Raw genomic sequence first — 16,616 nt, forward strand, 5'->3', positions numbered from 1 at the left:
CGACAGACAATAAGATTTAGGCTCTTAATGTAGCTAGCTACGAGCTAGCAAAACAATGCAGCAACGTGCATCTAGACTGTCCATTTTACGTGTTTCCAACATGAATTTTCATCAGTTGCCTCCATATGCGTGCAGGAGAGGTTCCTCCTTTGGTGAAAATTTAACACCATAGCTGTGGCCTTTCAACAAGCTCACTCCTGATTGGTGATGGTGGTTGGCATAGAAACGCTGACTCAGACAACTTGGACCAATCACTGCTTTCTGACAGCGTCTGGTTCCAGTATTGGTGTCTGTATCGTGAAAACAAAGGTGACAAAAGTGACTTGATTTGGTTGGAGCTGAAAGTAAACCATTTTCTATGAGCGACCTTACACTCTGTCCAGTTCTCTCATACAGTCAGTGGTTGTTACACATAACTTAAAAAGATGCTTTTGATTTTAAATATGAGCCAATTTCCATATTATTCATAAAGTCACTCACAATTCAATCTTTTAACAAAGCAAACTCCCAACCTTTAACATGGAATTTACTGGATTTACTAATGAGACGGTTGGAGTTTGTCTCACTGGATTTTAGTGACGTTTTCTTCCGTAAAGGTGTAGATGAAGGTGAATGATTAAAGCTTTCAGGCTGCATGAGAATAATTTAAGGACAAAGTGAAACTAAGATTTTAGTTGTTTGCATAGATAAGCTCATCAATGGAATTCCTCAGACTTGTTATGCATTTACAGTTCATGGTATTTTACTTCCTGTTTTCTTTTTTTGGCCCAGTCTGTAAAAAACCTGAAACACTGAAGTTTTTTATAGTCTTTCTAAGACTCGGCCCCACCCTCTTTTTAGGCTGTTTGTGGACTTGAAGCGACTTTCAGACCCGGCACTGCGAGACCACCTGCAGCTGGACTCGCCCAGCAAGGCCGACATGAGCATCCAGACCTTCCCGTATGAATCCGTCTACACCGAGCTGCAGGCCATCTGTGCTGCTCTTGGCCCCAAGGACAAAGTGTGGATCTGTGACAAGGCCAGCTGTTGCCTCACACAGGTCATCGCTAAGGTGAGACGACACAGATTAGGTTCTCAACATACTTCTCTGAATCATTCCATTGTCCTCTCCAAGTGATGCTTATTTACATCCTCATACCTTCTAGGTAAACATCCTTCACATCCACAATCTGACATGAATATCTTTAATACAACTTTTAAATTTATGTCTAAGAAACAATCTTTTAATTTGCTGTGTGAATCTGTAAAGTATGGAGAGAAAATAGACTCACTCTGATTTGTGCGTGCGTATTCTTGAGTCGTGCAGAACTTTGGTTCTGTCTGTGCGTATTCTTGATTTGTAACTCAAATAATACGTTTTGTGAATAAGTAAAAAAAAAGACAAAAAAAAAAAGTCCCATTTACACATTCACAAATTGAAATTACAACAGCTTTAAACTAACTACACATGCAAATCTTTAAAAAATACACACGAATCACCTCTTATTAACCTCTTTTCTGGAAATATTCTTATTTTTAAAGGGATACGTTTTTAAAAAATGGTTATTTATGCTTTTTTATATTAATTAACAGGAATACCTTTTTAAGAAAGTCAGAAAATGTCAAGTTTTACTGGATATTATTCACAATCGAAGTTTAAAAAGGCGATAAGAAAAACTGATGAATGAGCATTCTAGCAGTATGTAAAAACATCACTTACGGACGATTTTGTGAGATGTGGAAAGACTGTCGTGATAGATTTGTGCGCAACTGATGTGTTGTGCGAGCGTAAGAGGTGATTTGTGCGTATTTTTTAAAGATGTTTGTGTGTAATTAGTTTCAAGCTGTTGTAATTTTAATTTGTGCATGTGTAAATTGTATTTAGTATATTTTTTAATTTTATATATTTTTTTTTAGTTTTGCACAAAACCTATTATGAGTAACAAATCAAGAATACACGCACAAATCCAAAGTGTGCACAGACAAGGAATAAGCACGCACAGATCCTAATTTAGGTACAAATCAAGAATTACACACACACACAATTTAGAGTGAGTCTATTTTCTCTCCACAGTAAAATGTTCACCTAGGCTTTAACTTTAAAAAAAGTGCATTTAACTTCACATTACTAAGGAAGAGGTTGCATTAAACTCAGAACTACAAAAACAAAAACCTGAAAAGGTTCAATTTTCCTCAAGTTTCATCATTTATGAGTGTTGTTTGAGAACTGTGACATCCTGGTCATTGACACTGATCTTGTCAAAGTTTAGAGAAGCCAAACCGAGGACAAGTAAGGAATGAACGCCCTACGAGGTGCCCATTATCAGAAATGAAAGGACAACATACCACGGTCACTTACAAAACAACTAAAGTTTACATCAAATATTAGTCCTTTAGTCTTCTTATATTTAGCATTCAATCTTTATACACAATAATCATATTATTTGATCCTCAGTTTGACGTGTTGTCATGGTAATGGCTACATAACCTGCCTCTCACTCTGCAGCCTCACCATCACTTACCATGTTTGGTGATTAAAGCATCATTTCAGAGGTTAAAGGTCACCCAAAGTTTAGTCAAGGGGACAAAATGACTCAGTTTGAACGATCTCTGATTCTGAAAGTCTTTTGGTTTTGAAGATGACAGGATTCTCTCGGGTACATTTCAGTCACTTGAGCACTAAAAGGAAACCATCTGACGTATGTGGAATGTTGCTTTGCAAATGAGTGAGAGATATGTGCAGGGACAACAGAACAGACAGAAAAGACTTTCATAAAAAGCAGACTACCTACTTAAAGTATGGATTTATCACAGCAGGTGGTCCTGTTTGCATGATATTCATAACATTTATTGGTAGAGGAAGTTACCAGAGTCTGATGTTCCACTGGTGTTACTATTAAGATTAATAAAGTTCGGTTACGTTCAAGTACACTGTTACTTTGTTATCCCTCATCCTCAGCGGTAAATCCTCAGGCTGATCGGTCCGCTGCCACAAGTGCTGCGTACCAGTACTTTCAGTGAGATAACAGAATGTGGACGTTCAGTACCAAATGTCTTTAATGTTTCCGTTTGATCATCATAACATATTCTATGACCATCTTCTTTCTCAGCCCCACAGAACTCCAATTCCTTACACTCCACTCTGCCTGGCCAAGGCGGTGAAAAACCCAACGGAGATCCAAGGCATGAAGCTGGCCCATGTACGTTTGTCACTGCTGGGTTTGAGGGCTGAGCTTGGATTTTCTTTATGTGGGAGGAAGGGTTCTTGGATGAATGAGTGACCCCTCTTGTCTTTTCAACAGATCAAGGATGCAGTCGCTCTTTGTGAACTCTTTGCTTGGTTGGAAAAGGAGGTATGCTTTTTTAACTACTTTTTTTAACAGAAACTGGTCTTAAAGTCCCACTCTGATCATCTACTGATCTGTTGTAAAAGTGTTCCCACTGGTCTTTTAATCATGATTATGACGTTTTTATCCAAAGTAAACAAAAAAAAAAAAAAAGTCATTTTCTAGGACATAGTTTCTGTAGAGCAGCAGGAGATTCATTAGAACTTCGCCTCTGAGTTGTGGGAGAGAGTAAGCCTCCGCTGATATCCCATCATCCCTTTGTTTACACTCTCTCTCGCTAGCTCACAAGCCCAAGCTAACGTTACCAGTGCAACAAATGATGATCGATATAATTTCTATCCAGTTTTGATCCAGATTCCAGCTCAGACGAGGAAAACAAAGACGTTCATGGATCTATTTTTCTCCAAGGGGATTATGGGAATGGAGCGGAGCAGGGAGACTTTGGCCTGCCCGAGTCCCTTGCTGTGTCTCAAAAGATAGCTTTTTTAAACAGCGTTTTTAGGTGTGGACTATTTCTTGCCTTAACGAACAACAACGTAGAATGAAGAATGAACTGTACAACACAACCATGAACCTTAAAGGCTTTTGAAGATCATAAATGTTCTATAAAGGCTCATAAACACTTAAATGATTCTTTAAAAATGCATTACCACATTTTTATTTCAAATTTTTACATCTTAATAAAAGTTTTTAAAGTTTTATTTCTCCTTGTTATTGTGTATCCTCTGCAGATACCTAAAGGCACAGTGACCGAAATCTCTGCTGCTGATAAGGCTGAAGAGTTACGCAGGTGAGTTTTGTTTTCTTTGTGTTTTTAATCAGTTTTCCTTGTCTCATTAACAGGTTGAACTAGTTAACAGTAGGTTAGACATGATGAGGTTTGAGGCTTTTCCGGTTTCTGCTTTGACTGGACAGCGCCATCTGCTGGAGTTTAATGAGTTCTGTTAGCTCATTTGTCACATGAAAGTTTTTTAGTAGAAATTCATTTTTTTATTCCAGTCTTTGATCCATTTGTGACTTATTTTTAGCTAATAACTCTGGTTTTAGCATCCAAAGTTTTTTTGTTTTTTAAAACATTTCGTTAAATGGATTCCTTTGTAGCCACATAATCTCCATGTTTTAGATTGGTAAATGGAAACATGACGCGATTGAGAGCTTTGTTCTTCTTCAACCCTTTTTTCAGTCAGCAGAAAGACTTTGTCGGTCTCAGTTTCCCCACAATCTCTGGCGTGGGCCCAAATGCAGCCATCATACACTACGGGTCAGATCAGTTTAATAAAATTACGTTTTCTGAGTAGGAATAAGTCATGTTGCATGATTCATTTTAAATCTTGAAACGTTTCAGACCTCTTCCTGAGACCAACAGAACCCTGACGGTGAATGAGGTTTACCTGATCGACTCTGGAGCTCAGTACATGCAAGTGTCTCCCTCTGACTCAGCTGTGCTGGTCTAACTCCCGTCACCTCTCGGTTGTCATATCAGTTACTCATGACAATGTTCTGTGATTTTTATGCATCAAACCAAATCTGTCTGCAGAGACGGAACAACAGATGTGACGCGTACCATGCACTTCGGGACTCCTTCTGCTTATGAAAAGGTCTCGTTTATTGAATCCATATTAACAAATGATTTGTTTGACGAGGAACACAAGAATCATCAGACTTCATTCATCACTAACTTGAGGATTCTATTATTTATCTTGTTTCATCTCCCAACAGGAATGTTTCACGTATGTGCTGAAGGGACACATAGCTGTCAGTGCTGCCATCTTTCCCAATGGAACTAAAGGTGATGGAGCGCATTTATTACCAGCATTAATACAGTCATGTTTATGGTGTAGTCTGAACCTCAGTCCTGAAAAAGCTGAAATTATAGAAATATAGCAACAATCAAAGCCGTGACTGGCATTGTATGACCAGCAGGTGCACCCCTCCATGTTGGTTTTATCTCCATAGCAACCATTTTATGTTTTGGTTGTCTGCAAAACTAAACGTTTGGATCTTCTCGGCAACAGGTTTTTGGTAAACTCACATTCCTAATATGTTCATATCGCATGCCATATCGTTTCACTCGGCTTGAGCCAACGATTCATGGATGACATTTTTACAATATTCCAGTAGAACATGTGCGAGTGACAGACAACATAAATCTACAACTAGTAATTCTAAGATTGTTTCCCTGAATCTGCTAATGATCATGGGGGAGTCAGGGGACGATATGGGTGGAGCTTTCATCTGTCAAAAGTACTAAAGGTGATTATTATTATTATTATTTGGAGGGGGTATTCTAGATGGCAGTCTTCTGTGGGGGTGAAATTTTTGCTCAAAGGTACAGAAAGGAAGAAGAATTGTGAAAACAAGTCTGGTCCTTCAGTCTATCACGGCTGCAGGACAGAACATCTCATTTCATCGCCTCAATTTAATCTTGTTGGCAGAAAAGCAATTCAGAAATGTTCAGGTGTTTAAGAATGTAACAAAATCTAGAAAATACATTCATTCATTTTCCTGACCACTTCCTCCCCTTTGGGGTCGCGGGGGTGCCGGAGCCTATCCCAGCTACTGATGGGCGAAGGCGGGGTTCACCCTGGACAGGTCGCCAGTCTGTCACAGGACCTCAATCACACACATCCACTCTCACATTCACACCTAGGGGCAATTTAGAGTCACCAATGAACCTATGAAGCATGTTTTTGGACAGTGGGAGGAAGCCGGAGTCCCCGGTGAAAACCCACGCATGCACGGGGAGAACATGCAAACTCCACACAGAAAGGTCCCAGCCGGGATTCGAACCGGGGCCTTCTCGCTGTGAGGCAAGAGCGCTAACCACTGCTCCACCATGCAGCCCCTAGAAAATACATCGGAGAGGAAAAGTATATGAACCCTATAAAAGCACTTTCATCTCTGTGGAGGGATTTTTCTGCCATCATATAGCGAGCAAAAGACACAATGTTGAGATCTAAATGTTATAAGTTTCAAACAAAATTGAAGTGTTAAGAATAAAAATTCATAATTAGCGAACAAAAATATTTAATATTTTTTTGCTTAAAAAATATTTTTACGATTGCATCAAAAACATTTTCAGATGTGTTGTGCCTCATCTCATTTTCACCCTATCTTTGATCTTGCGTTCATAAGTTTCTTCTTCCTGTAATGTTGGTGCCAGCCTGCCGATTGGTCCGGATTCTATCCAAATAAATCACCACGTTTATCTAAAATGGTGACTGATACCGAGGCTCAAACACCAAACAGGCTCTTTTACCCTCAACCATAGTCAACAGTTTTTCTTTGTTTTGTTTTGAGCATTGATTTCATTTTATTTAGTCAAATTTGTGAATTTATGGCTGAGAATCTCCTGAAACTGAAGAATAAAAGAACAAACTGTGAAGTTTATATTCTGACATGACACTGAACAGGCCTGTGTGATCTATGAATCCTCGGGGCAAAACTTTGGTAAAAAGTTAGATTTTTACCAAAGTTTTTCTTACACACACTCGATGAGCGAGGGAACACTGTACTGCACTTGCATCCAGGTGGGATTCTTGTTTGAACCAAATGAAACGATGAAGCTTCGTAACACTGCCTTTACACGAGATTTTAAATATCTTTCAACCAAAAGTGGGTCACTTTGTTCATAACTACCTTTATTTTGAAGGTTTGAAACAGAAGTTTGACACGTTTGTGCTCACAGAGGAATATATTATTTAGTTTTTTAATGAATGAAGTCCTACAACCTTTAAGTAGCAGAATACAAGATGTGCAAATCATAACAAAATGTACAACGCCAAACGTGAACAATGCACGTGAACAACCCCAGTACAGGTGCACGTGACTAAGGCTTTAAACCAAGCACCTGCTCTGATCACATTGATTGGATTTCATTCCTCCTCCAGGCCACCTCCTGGACTCATTCGCCCGTGCTGCTCTGTGGGAGTCTGGACTGGACTATCTTCATGGTACAGGTCATGGCGTGGGCTGCTTTCTCAACGTGCACGAGGGTCCCTGCGGCATCAGCTACAAAACCTTCGCCGATGAACCTCTGGAGGCCGGCATGATTGTCAGTGATGGTACGGCTGAACCGTCATCATTCCCTCATCCCGGTCAAATGAGCAAAGACACAAGTCAGACAGTCTTCTGACAATGTACCACCACCCATGAAGACGTCACTGGTTTTAGAGTTGAAGTCTTGAGTCTCATTTAGAAAGGGGTTGTTGCATTTAAATTGGTCATTGTCACAATCCCAACCAGACCTGACCCGACCCAAACAAAGGGAAGGGAGAGGAAGATGTAACATTAGTTTAAAAAAAAGAAAAGAAAAAGGAAACCTAGACGGGAGTTTTGATATGCTGTTGGCTGTAAAGAAACACTACAGGAGTTTAAGAAAAACATCCCAGCCAGCCAAGGCCAAGTGTGCCCATGGTTTAAAAGTGGGCAGTAAATGTGTTTCTGTCGTGGCCCCATCTCTGTTTGCCCACATTGACTTAAGTGGTCACTGGGTAGGCTCACTACACTAGCCAGCCTCCCGGTGGATGGCATGGCATGCTAGCGAGCTCCATAGCGAGCTCCACTGTATCGAGTTATCCTGCTCCTCTGTAGCTTCAACAAAACCTGCTTCTTGAAACAGCCCAGACCCGGAACTGATCTACCTCAACAAACACAAATAGTTCACACTTAGTTCACTGAATCTTTCTGTTTACAGTTGGGGATTTTGCAGACATAGATAATGTCAAATAAAAGCTTCATATTTGAATAGCGTGGGGCTCAGTTCCTCTGTAGTGTTCAGTGATTCACATCCATCATCTGTCTATGCAGAACCTCCTTTACTGTCAGTCCAGGTCATGACATGTTTCTAATGATGATGGGGATGACAGTAGAAAGTGAATCCTGGGTTTAAGTTCCTGAAAATAACTCCAAGATAAGAAGGAAAGATCCATTTAAAATGTACTGGTGCAACCTGATTGGCTGACTGGTGTCTCCCTGGGTGCTGATTGGTTCATCAGTTAAATATTCATGTCAGAGGTTGTAGCCTGAGTGTGTTTTTGTAGATTGTGTGTACAAACTTGAGGCCTTAGAACTTATTTTAAAGATATTTTTGCTCGTGTGGAAAACATTTCTACTGCAGGAAATCTTTTTACACTTCTGTTGTTTTTCCAGCCTCAGATCTTTTTACACAGGAGCCAGTTGGTTTTATAAAAACTTAAAATTTCACTTGAAATCTTCATGTTTCTCTGTGTTTTTGCCAGAACCCGGATACTATGAGGAGGGATCGTTTGGGATTCGGGTTGAAAATGTGGTCCTTGTTGTACCAGCCAAGCCCAAAGTAGGTCTACAGCCACAGGCCGCTTTCATTTATTATTATTATCATTATTTTAAATGCAGGTTATGAAGATTCAATGAATCAAAGTTGTTGATTTGTAGAAATCTTTTCTAGTTTGAAAACGTTCTACAAAGGAAACATTACATGATAGTTTCCCATAGAACACCATTTTAGCCCTCGATCCAGAATGATTATCTTTCAGGGTAAACAGATTGATCCAATTTTGTCTTTACATAAATCCTTTTTTTGACACAAAGGAACATTTTCTGTGCTAAAGTTTCTGAACCTAATTCAGCCTTTCTGTAGGGACATTCTCACATGTCCCTTTTACTAGTTTCCATAAATCAGCAGCTTTATTTGATTGAATCTTCATTCTGTGTAAAACGTTTGGACTTTGTGATGAGGGTTTCCCTTAACATCAAGGAGGAAGCTAACAACGGGACGCTAGCTTCAGCTATGTCCGAGGTTTATGGTGTGATAGATAAATAAAGCAAACTAAAATGATGCTACTTTAATAAAACTGGTATTTTCTAAGTATAATACAAACAGAAATCCATCATGTCTCCAACGTTAATACTGTATCTTCGTGTGTGAATCAGCAGCTTTATTGCTCTCTGAAGTCGGAGGCTCTTCATCTGTTTCCTCACTGACTCTTTACTCCCTGAGGAAACTTTCCAAATACGTCTTATTGTTTTTGTATTTAGCTTTGAGCTACTAGCTTAGAAATCCAGTTAGCCGCTTTAAGTCATGTGACCCAGACGGATGTTGTGAACAGAATCTGTCAGTTTTCCAAAATAAAACCTTCTTCAAAATCAGAAAGTAAACGTTAGGACATGTATTTATTTTTCTGTATGCAGCCCGGTACCAAGTGACCCACAGACCGGTACCGGTCCACTGCTCTGCAGGACATTACCTCAAACAAGGAGGTTCATTATGAAGCGTCTCATGTGTGAACTGTGTTTCTGCTCGCCGTGTTTGCAGTACAACTACAGAAACAGGGGAAGCCTGACGTTTGAGCCTCTCACTTTGGTCCCCATTCAAGTCAAAATGATGAGCACAGAGCTTCTCACTCAGAGGGAGGTAAGATGGATCATCACATCTGTGAAGACCCACTCGATAAATATGCTGTTTTTAACATGTTCTTCTGAGGATGGAGGACAAAGATTAAGAACGTTGGGCTTTAAATCACACTCCTGAGTATTTCTTTATTCAAATCGAGGTGAATCAGGAGGAGATGAAAAAATAGCGTTTGAAAAAGATTGTGATGTAGAAAATGTGCTGGACGCTACACAAACTCCCTGCACCATTCTGATCATCCACTGTCAGATAGATAGATCCATGAACGTCTTTATCTTCCTCATCTGAGCTGGAATCTGGATCAGAACTGGACGGATGGATAGAAACGATATTGATCAACATTTTTGTTGCACCGCTAATGTTAGATTCAGGGTGTGAGGGGCTGTAAGCTAGCGGACAGAGTGTTAACCAGGGGTGTCACTCTAAAACTACATTTTTAAAAATGTAAAACTGTAACTTTTTAACATAATTATGAACTAGATATACAGCATTACCTGTGATAATGCTAGTGTGAATGCTGTAAGCTGAATTTGGCCGCTAAAGATGCTAGTGCTGATAGCTGAACATGCTGAAGCTGATAGCTAAAAACACTGAAGCTGATAGCTGAAAATGCTGAAGCTGATAGCTGAAAAGATATTAGCTAAGTGCAAAATAATCCTAAAAAACTAAAAATAAATAAATACTTAGGTCACCCAAAACAGTTAGTATGTAGCTGAAATATTAGCTAAACTCCCAAAAAGCCTGAAAATCTTAGTTCAAAAAGCTAGCAGTCCATTTTAAAACTTTATAAATCAACTTAAACCTTAAAAAACTTTCAATATTTTACTCTCATTAAAAACATATTTTGACAAAATTATACAAGTTTGATTTTGAGAAGTATTTTATATTTATATTTTAATTAATAACAATAAAATAAAATGATCTGGAGGGCCAGATAGAATTACCCGGAGGGCCGGATCTGGCCCCCGGGCCTTGACTTTGACACACGTGGTGTAAACAGATGGTGGGGTTACTCCACACCAATGATTCTGTCCATAACTCAGAGGGACATTTCTAATTAACTCCTGCTGCTCTGCAGAAACTATGTCTTAGAAAACAAAACAAGTGCTTGGATTTTTGCTAGAAGCAGCAGAATCATAACACACAGACCACTGGGAACACTTTCAGATCAACAGGTGGTCGGAGTGGGACTTGAATCACATTTTCAAACTGAAACAGGTCTCTGGTGACAGCTCGAGTTCTGCTCTCTGTCACGAGAGTTTCCCTTAAGAAGTCTTCTCATGGTTTGCTGGTTCTCTTCCCTGCAGCGGGATTGGGTGAACGAATACCACCGGAAGTGCAGGGAGGTGGTGGGGGCGGAGCTGGAGAGGCAGGGCAGAAAGCAGGCGCTGGAGTGGCTGATCCGAGAGACTCAGCCCATCGTTTGAGCTCCGTCCTCCTGGGAGGAGCAGCTGATGGCGCTGCAGCGATAATCATTTGTATCTTTCTCTGTGTCTCACATTCAGCTTCTTTTTGTAAAGCGCATTGCATCAGCGGTTTTATTAAAGATTGTTCAGTCAAACACTTTTTTACGACTCTTTTTTGGTCAATGGACTTACTTACTTATTCAACTAAGTAACTGAATTTAAATAGAAATGAAATAGAATGCAACATAAAAAATCATTTTGTTAATCTGTAATGTTTAATGTCCTGTATATAATTTATAAAAGTTGATGCAACTTCTGAAGTAATATGCTATGTTTCACAAATAATAAGTGTTAAATAATTCATTAAAAGTGACTTTGTGCTCCATGTAAAAAAGAGCCGATAGTTTATTTATCGACACAACTTTAATGTTTGTCACTAAACAAAAAAGCATGAGACATGAAAAACCATCATTTAAGATGCATAAGTAACCTTAAAAAATGTAATTACATTTAAAGAATAAAATAATTCGTAAGCTTTACAAATTACAATTTAATGCTAGATGAGCCAAAAAAAAAACTTTAAGACCAGACATACCACGTAACCCAAACAGATACATATACAGCCATAAAGTTTTAACAAGATAATTAGTTTAAAATCACCTATAAAAATCCCAAAAGTCTGATTAAAACATTGAATGACCAAAATAATGTCTGATTGTTGAAGACTACTAGAAAAGAAAACAAGAACTGTAAAAACTGATTGAATAATTATTATATTTAAAACAAGCCAAATGTAATGATTTCTTTAAAAGCTGAACAAAATTGACAAAAAATACCTTACAAAAAAAGATAAAAAGATACGGATGAATAGAAGTTTGTGCTGCAGTTCTAAAGTTATAACCTTTTGTTCCTACTACATACCAAAACAGCTCAATATTCTAAAAGAACATGAAAGAGAACAAAAACACAAGAACATGATAGAATCTTTTTTATTTGTTTGTTCTAAGAATAGTTTAAATTATTGATTTACTTTATCAATATAGATATTTCTTTACATAAAGAAACAAAACACAAAGTTTCCATGTGCACTTGCTAACCTTTACATGTTAGTAATTCTGAAGTTGTGCTAATAGAACTCATGAAGACAGAGAAGGGAAATGACAATGGGGCCAGTCATTGTTTGGACAACAATCTATGACTGTATACGAGAACTGGACTGAGTGACCCCTCCCCTCTAATGTTCCAAACAGGAAGTACCTGCTGGTTTCAAGAAGCCAAAATCCTAAAGACTTCTATAGAGAAATAAACAGGTGTTTGTCAAAATAACCATTCTTGCTGTGATACATTTTCTAAACATGTTTACTGATAATCCTCTTTTTTCTGTAGTTTTTCAAGTTATAAACTGACCAATCAAATGCCTCAATACAAGTAGGTGGAGCCTACTGGCCTCCATGTCTAACATTCAAAATTTCTTGTATCCCTGCACTCTAGTTTAGGGGTGTGGCCTTCAACAAGCTCACTCCTGATTGGTAAGAGTGGTTGCCATAGAAACGACGACTCAAATCACTGCTAACTGACTACGTCTGGCTCCATCATGGTGGCTTCAGTATCATTAAAAAGAACGGCGACTGAATTGACTTGATTTGGTTGGAGCTGGAGGTTAACCATTTTCCATGAGAGAAGTCGCACTCACTCAGTCCAGTTCTCACATACAGTCAATGACAACAAACAAAAATAGACCAGTTTTTATGAAAAATGAGCTTAAAGAAAAGAGTATTTTCCTCTAGCCCAGTTTTATGTTTGGGGGGATAATCTTTTTTTATTTTCCTGAACGGGGAATGACCCGAAAGATTCAGCGGGTTCTCAAGATGGATGGATGGATGGATGAATGGGTAAATGGATGGATGAATGGATGGACGGATAGGTCGGTGGATCAATGGATGATGGATGGATGGATGGATGGATAGGTCGGTGGATCAATGGATGATGGATGGATGGATAGGTCGATGGATGGATGGATGGATGATGGGTAAATGAATGGATGATGGATGGATGGATAGGTCGATGGATGGATGGATGGATGGATGATGGGTAAATGAATGGATGAATGGATGGATGGATAGGTCGATGGATGGATGGATGGATGGATGATGGGTAAATGAATGGATGATGGATGAATGGATGGATAAAGTTATTAGACAAAGTAGAGTTTATATTACCTTTATATTTTATTGCATTTACATAATTCCTGACTAATAAAGGAGCTTTTTATTTGTTGTAACAGAAAAACAGAAAAACCAAAATCCTGGCTCTACCTGTATAAGCTCCCTTTGTTAAGAAGAGCTGAAAACATCACAAACAGTGATCAAAACAATCTACTTGAAGGTATTCTAAGTATTTTTCTTTTAACTCAGTTCATCAAAATGTCATTTCCTGTCATCATACGTCATAATTGGCAGCCCTTCTGATATATTATCAGACAAAGGTGTTTTTTGAATGCAGCACAGTCCATATCTGAACATGACTTGGCAGTTGTATATGACTTGTGAATAAAACTCTTTCTCAGAGTCTGTGTACGGCAGAGCCTCTACAGCTGCAGGTAAAACATTGGGGGGTCCAGGACGAGACCACTGCTGGGGCGCCTGGCGTATTCCTGCATGGACAGGGATGGGGTCAGCGGCGTCTGCTCGGGGGTTCTGCTGTGTGTCTCTTCCTCCTCCTCCTTCAGTCCCACAGGCAGCGGGTTGGCATAAATGTAGTAGATCCTGGAGTTGTCCTTAGCAGCTTCAGGTCTTCTGAAGAAGGCCAGCGGATTGATGAAGCTGGTGGACCGCTTCACCGCTTTGACTGTCACAGCTTCCTCCGGCTCCCCACCAGAAACGGCGCTCTCGTATATGTGTGCTCGCTTTGACTGCCTATAAAGGAGGAAAAGCTGTTCACTCGTTTCTCTTCTTTGGCTTTCATCTGCTCCCTTTAGTGGTCGCCACAGAAAATCATAAACTCTAGTCCTGGTTTCTACAACCTCAGCGTCTTTTACCAACATCATCACTTTTCCTCCTCTAAACGTGCCCAACATTTCCATCTGCTTCACCACACGGATCTCCAGAACATCTAACATCATCAGTATCTCATCATACTCTCACTCAGATGTTTAGCAGACTCAGTCAGAAACTCCTAAACTCTCCCAGACCTCCACAGGTAAGATGAAGACCAACTGTCCTCCCACTCTTCACCCTCTATACCAGAAGAGTCAAACTCAACCGCACAAGGAGCCAAAATCCAAAACACACAAACAGGATAAACATTTATTGAACACTGTAAAACTACATTTTTAAAACTTTAAAAACAAAAGTATTGTGACATAATTATGAACTAGATATATAGCATTACCTGCAATAATGCTAGTGTGAATGCTGTAAGCTGAATTTGACCGCTGAAGATGCTGAAATTGATAGCTGAAAACACTGAAACTGCCAGCAAGCTAAAATATTAGCTAAATGCTAAATTAGCCAAAAAAAAACCAAAAAGGTTAACAAAACACCTAGCATGTAGCTGAAATATTAGCCAAAACTTCTAAATGGACTGAAAACCCAAAACAAACAAAAAAAAGCCTAAATTAGCCAAAACAGCTAGTGTGTAAATATTAGCTAAACTCTTACACAGCCTAAAAACATCCTCCAGGAGAAGCAGAACAATGTTTCTAATGTTAATGATCTGAACATTTTAGTTAGAACTTCTCCTTTAGAGAATCCATGTAACACTGGATGATATTAACAATCTCATTATTTCACTGATACATTTACAGGATGTGAACTGGATCAGATTAATTTAAATAGATTCAAATCATATAGTAGATTATTAATGTTAACAAATGTGTGTAAATGTTTAAACTCAAAATTGAATTGAATTAAAATCAGAATCGATCGATCCAGGTTCTTGTGAATTGAATTGTTTCTGGAATTTAAATGGAGACCCAGCCCTAGTAGTGAAGGAAGACGTGGGGGTGGATGGTATAAGCAGAGAGGAACATTAAATGGATGATTTACTGAGGTGACCCCGAGTAGGAGCAGCTAAAGAGGACTTAGAAGCTAAACATGTTAATTCTCCACAGAGAAGTTTTCCAGGTGTCTGAGTGACATCTCTCCTCACCTGGTCCGGCTGTAGCAGACGCTGAGGCAGTACAGACCGGTGACCATGAGGATGCACAAGGCCACGGTGATGATGATGATATTCAATACTCTGAATTCTTGACAGCAGAAAACACATGAGAACAACAACAACACAAACAACACTGAACAATGATAAAGAAGTGCTGTGACGCTAAAGTTAGCTGGTTACCAAATGCAGACGCGTTCATTTTTCCGTCTGGCGTTTCTCTCTCGGCGGTTCTGTTCAGATGGAGGTTTTCTGCCGACATTGGGGTTCCGTCCGGCTGGGCTCCACTCACTGCTCCTCTTAGCTTCCAAAACTACAGACTCCTTCACAAGTCTGGTCTCCCTGGCTTTGGGGGAAACCTTGGTCATGTGACTCAAACAGCTTGACTGTTGCTGGGGAGACACTCATTTTTGTCAGCCCTCTTTTTGCTCGTCTGCTGCTCCTCTTGTTTACTGCTCATTATGCTGTGCAGATTTCTAGGGGTGCACAGAGGGGAACGAGATCTTTGGTCTTTTATACTGGTGGTAATGGGGTTTGAATGGTGACCCAAAAGCAGCAAGTCTGCATGCTTCTGACTCTCCAACACAAAATCTGCAGTGCTGTAAGTGTGCACTTTAATGTGTGAAACCCCTACATGCATAAAGGTTTAGCTTAGATCAATTTATTTATGGAGTACTCACAAGACTCTGATTTTCATGCGCTTGTTATTCTTTTCCAATCATTTGCATTGATTACCAAATGCAGATGCAGACTGTAATAATCAAATGTTTCCTCAATTATCCAATAAAAAAAAAGTGAAGACTGTAAAAGTCGGTGGTTTCCATCCTGTGAGGTCTGCTGGCCTTTCACTCCTGTTGTCTTAAAATCCACCACTGCTGGTGTTAGGTGTTGAACCCACTGGCAATGCAAAGATTGATGGGTCATTGGTTTCAAACAAGCATTAGAGCAGCATACGACAACAAAGAGCGCTTTTGTCTTACACATCACTTCAGCAGCACCATGGCATGTTTATGCAGTTAGTAGAGCGTCTAATCACATCAGGTTGGCACTTAAGTGAACTCTGAAAGACCCAAACATCACATTCTAGTTATGGAAGACTTTATAGGTAACGGGGGAGCTTGTTTTTTATGTGCAGAGTCATGGCTGTGTTATCAGTGACTGTATGTGAGAACTGGAGTGAGTGAGGGTGACGTCATCCATACAAAACGATGATAAAGAAATGAAGGGCTTTGTGGCCGCTGAAGATGCTGAAATTGATAACTGAAAACACTGAAGCTGATAGCCTGCTAAAATATGAGCTAAATTCTAAATTAGCCTATAAAACAACTTAGGTTAGCC

At 39.5% G+C, this 16,616-nt stretch overlaps 2 protein-coding genes across 4 annotated transcripts in view; one reads left to right on the forward strand and one right to left on the reverse strand.

The window, feature by feature from the left end:
* xpnpep1 (X-prolyl aminopeptidase (aminopeptidase P) 1, soluble) overlaps positions 1–11,281 on the forward strand; it is a 22,325-nt gene extending 11,044 nt beyond the window's left edge. For both annotated transcript variants that reach the window (XM_024259849.2, XM_024259848.2), the window contains exons 9-20: positions 841–1,051; positions 3,090–3,179; positions 3,282–3,332; positions 4,058–4,116; positions 4,510–4,587; positions 4,672–4,743; positions 4,864–4,924; positions 5,046–5,115; positions 7,217–7,390; positions 8,567–8,643; positions 9,622–9,720; positions 11,025–11,281. In XM_024259849.2, coding sequence (XP_024115617.1) covers positions 841–1,051; positions 3,090–3,179; positions 3,282–3,332; positions 4,058–4,116; positions 4,510–4,587; positions 4,672–4,743; positions 4,864–4,924; positions 5,046–5,115; positions 7,217–7,390; positions 8,567–8,643; positions 9,622–9,720; positions 11,025–11,144 — 1,162 coding nt within the window. In that variant the 3' untranslated portion in view covers positions 11,145–11,281. The remainder of the gene's footprint in view (positions 1–840; positions 1,052–3,089; positions 3,180–3,281; positions 3,333–4,057; positions 4,117–4,509; positions 4,588–4,671; positions 4,744–4,863; positions 4,925–5,045; positions 5,116–7,216; positions 7,391–8,566; positions 8,644–9,621; positions 9,721–11,024) is intronic.
* Positions 11,282–13,199: 1,918 nt separating this feature from the next.
* On the reverse strand, positions 13,200–16,400 carry si:dkey-246e1.3. 2 transcript variants are annotated; one of them, XM_036214077.1, is made up of 3 exons: positions 15,462–16,381; positions 15,273–15,369; positions 13,200–14,038 (listed from the first exon to the last, which is right to left on the reverse strand). In XM_036214077.1, exons 1-3 carry the CDS (start codon positions 15,538–15,540, stop codon positions 13,711–13,713), a joined length of 504 nt encoding a protein of 167 aa, XP_036069970.1. In that variant the 5' UTR covers positions 15,541–16,381; the 3' UTR covers positions 13,200–13,710. The 2 variants fall into 2 exon arrangements, with proteins under 2 accessions (XP_036069970.1, XP_036069943.1); XM_036214050.1 differs by lacking the exon at positions 15,273–15,369 and having other exon boundaries at positions 15,462–16,400.
* Positions 16,401–16,616: the final 216 nt, after the last annotated feature.

Source organism: Oryzias melastigma, linkage group LG1 (assembly GCF_002922805.2).
Source record: "Oryzias melastigma strain HK-1 linkage group LG1, ASM292280v2, whole genome shotgun sequence".
Taxonomy (NCBI): domain Eukaryota; kingdom Metazoa; phylum Chordata; class Actinopteri; order Beloniformes; family Adrianichthyidae; genus Oryzias; species Oryzias melastigma.

Bases quoted from the DNA above. Each gene is read 5' to 3' on its own strand.
- si:dkey-246e1.3 (XM_036214050.1), bottom strand. From the start codon at position 15,646: ATGACCAAGGTTTCCCCCAAAGCCAGGGAGACCAGACTTGTGAAGGAG. The intron at 14,039-15,461 runs GTAACCAGCTAA...CCTCCTTTATAG, and splicing joins AATGAACGCGTCTGCATTTG to GCAGTCAAAGCGAGCACACA.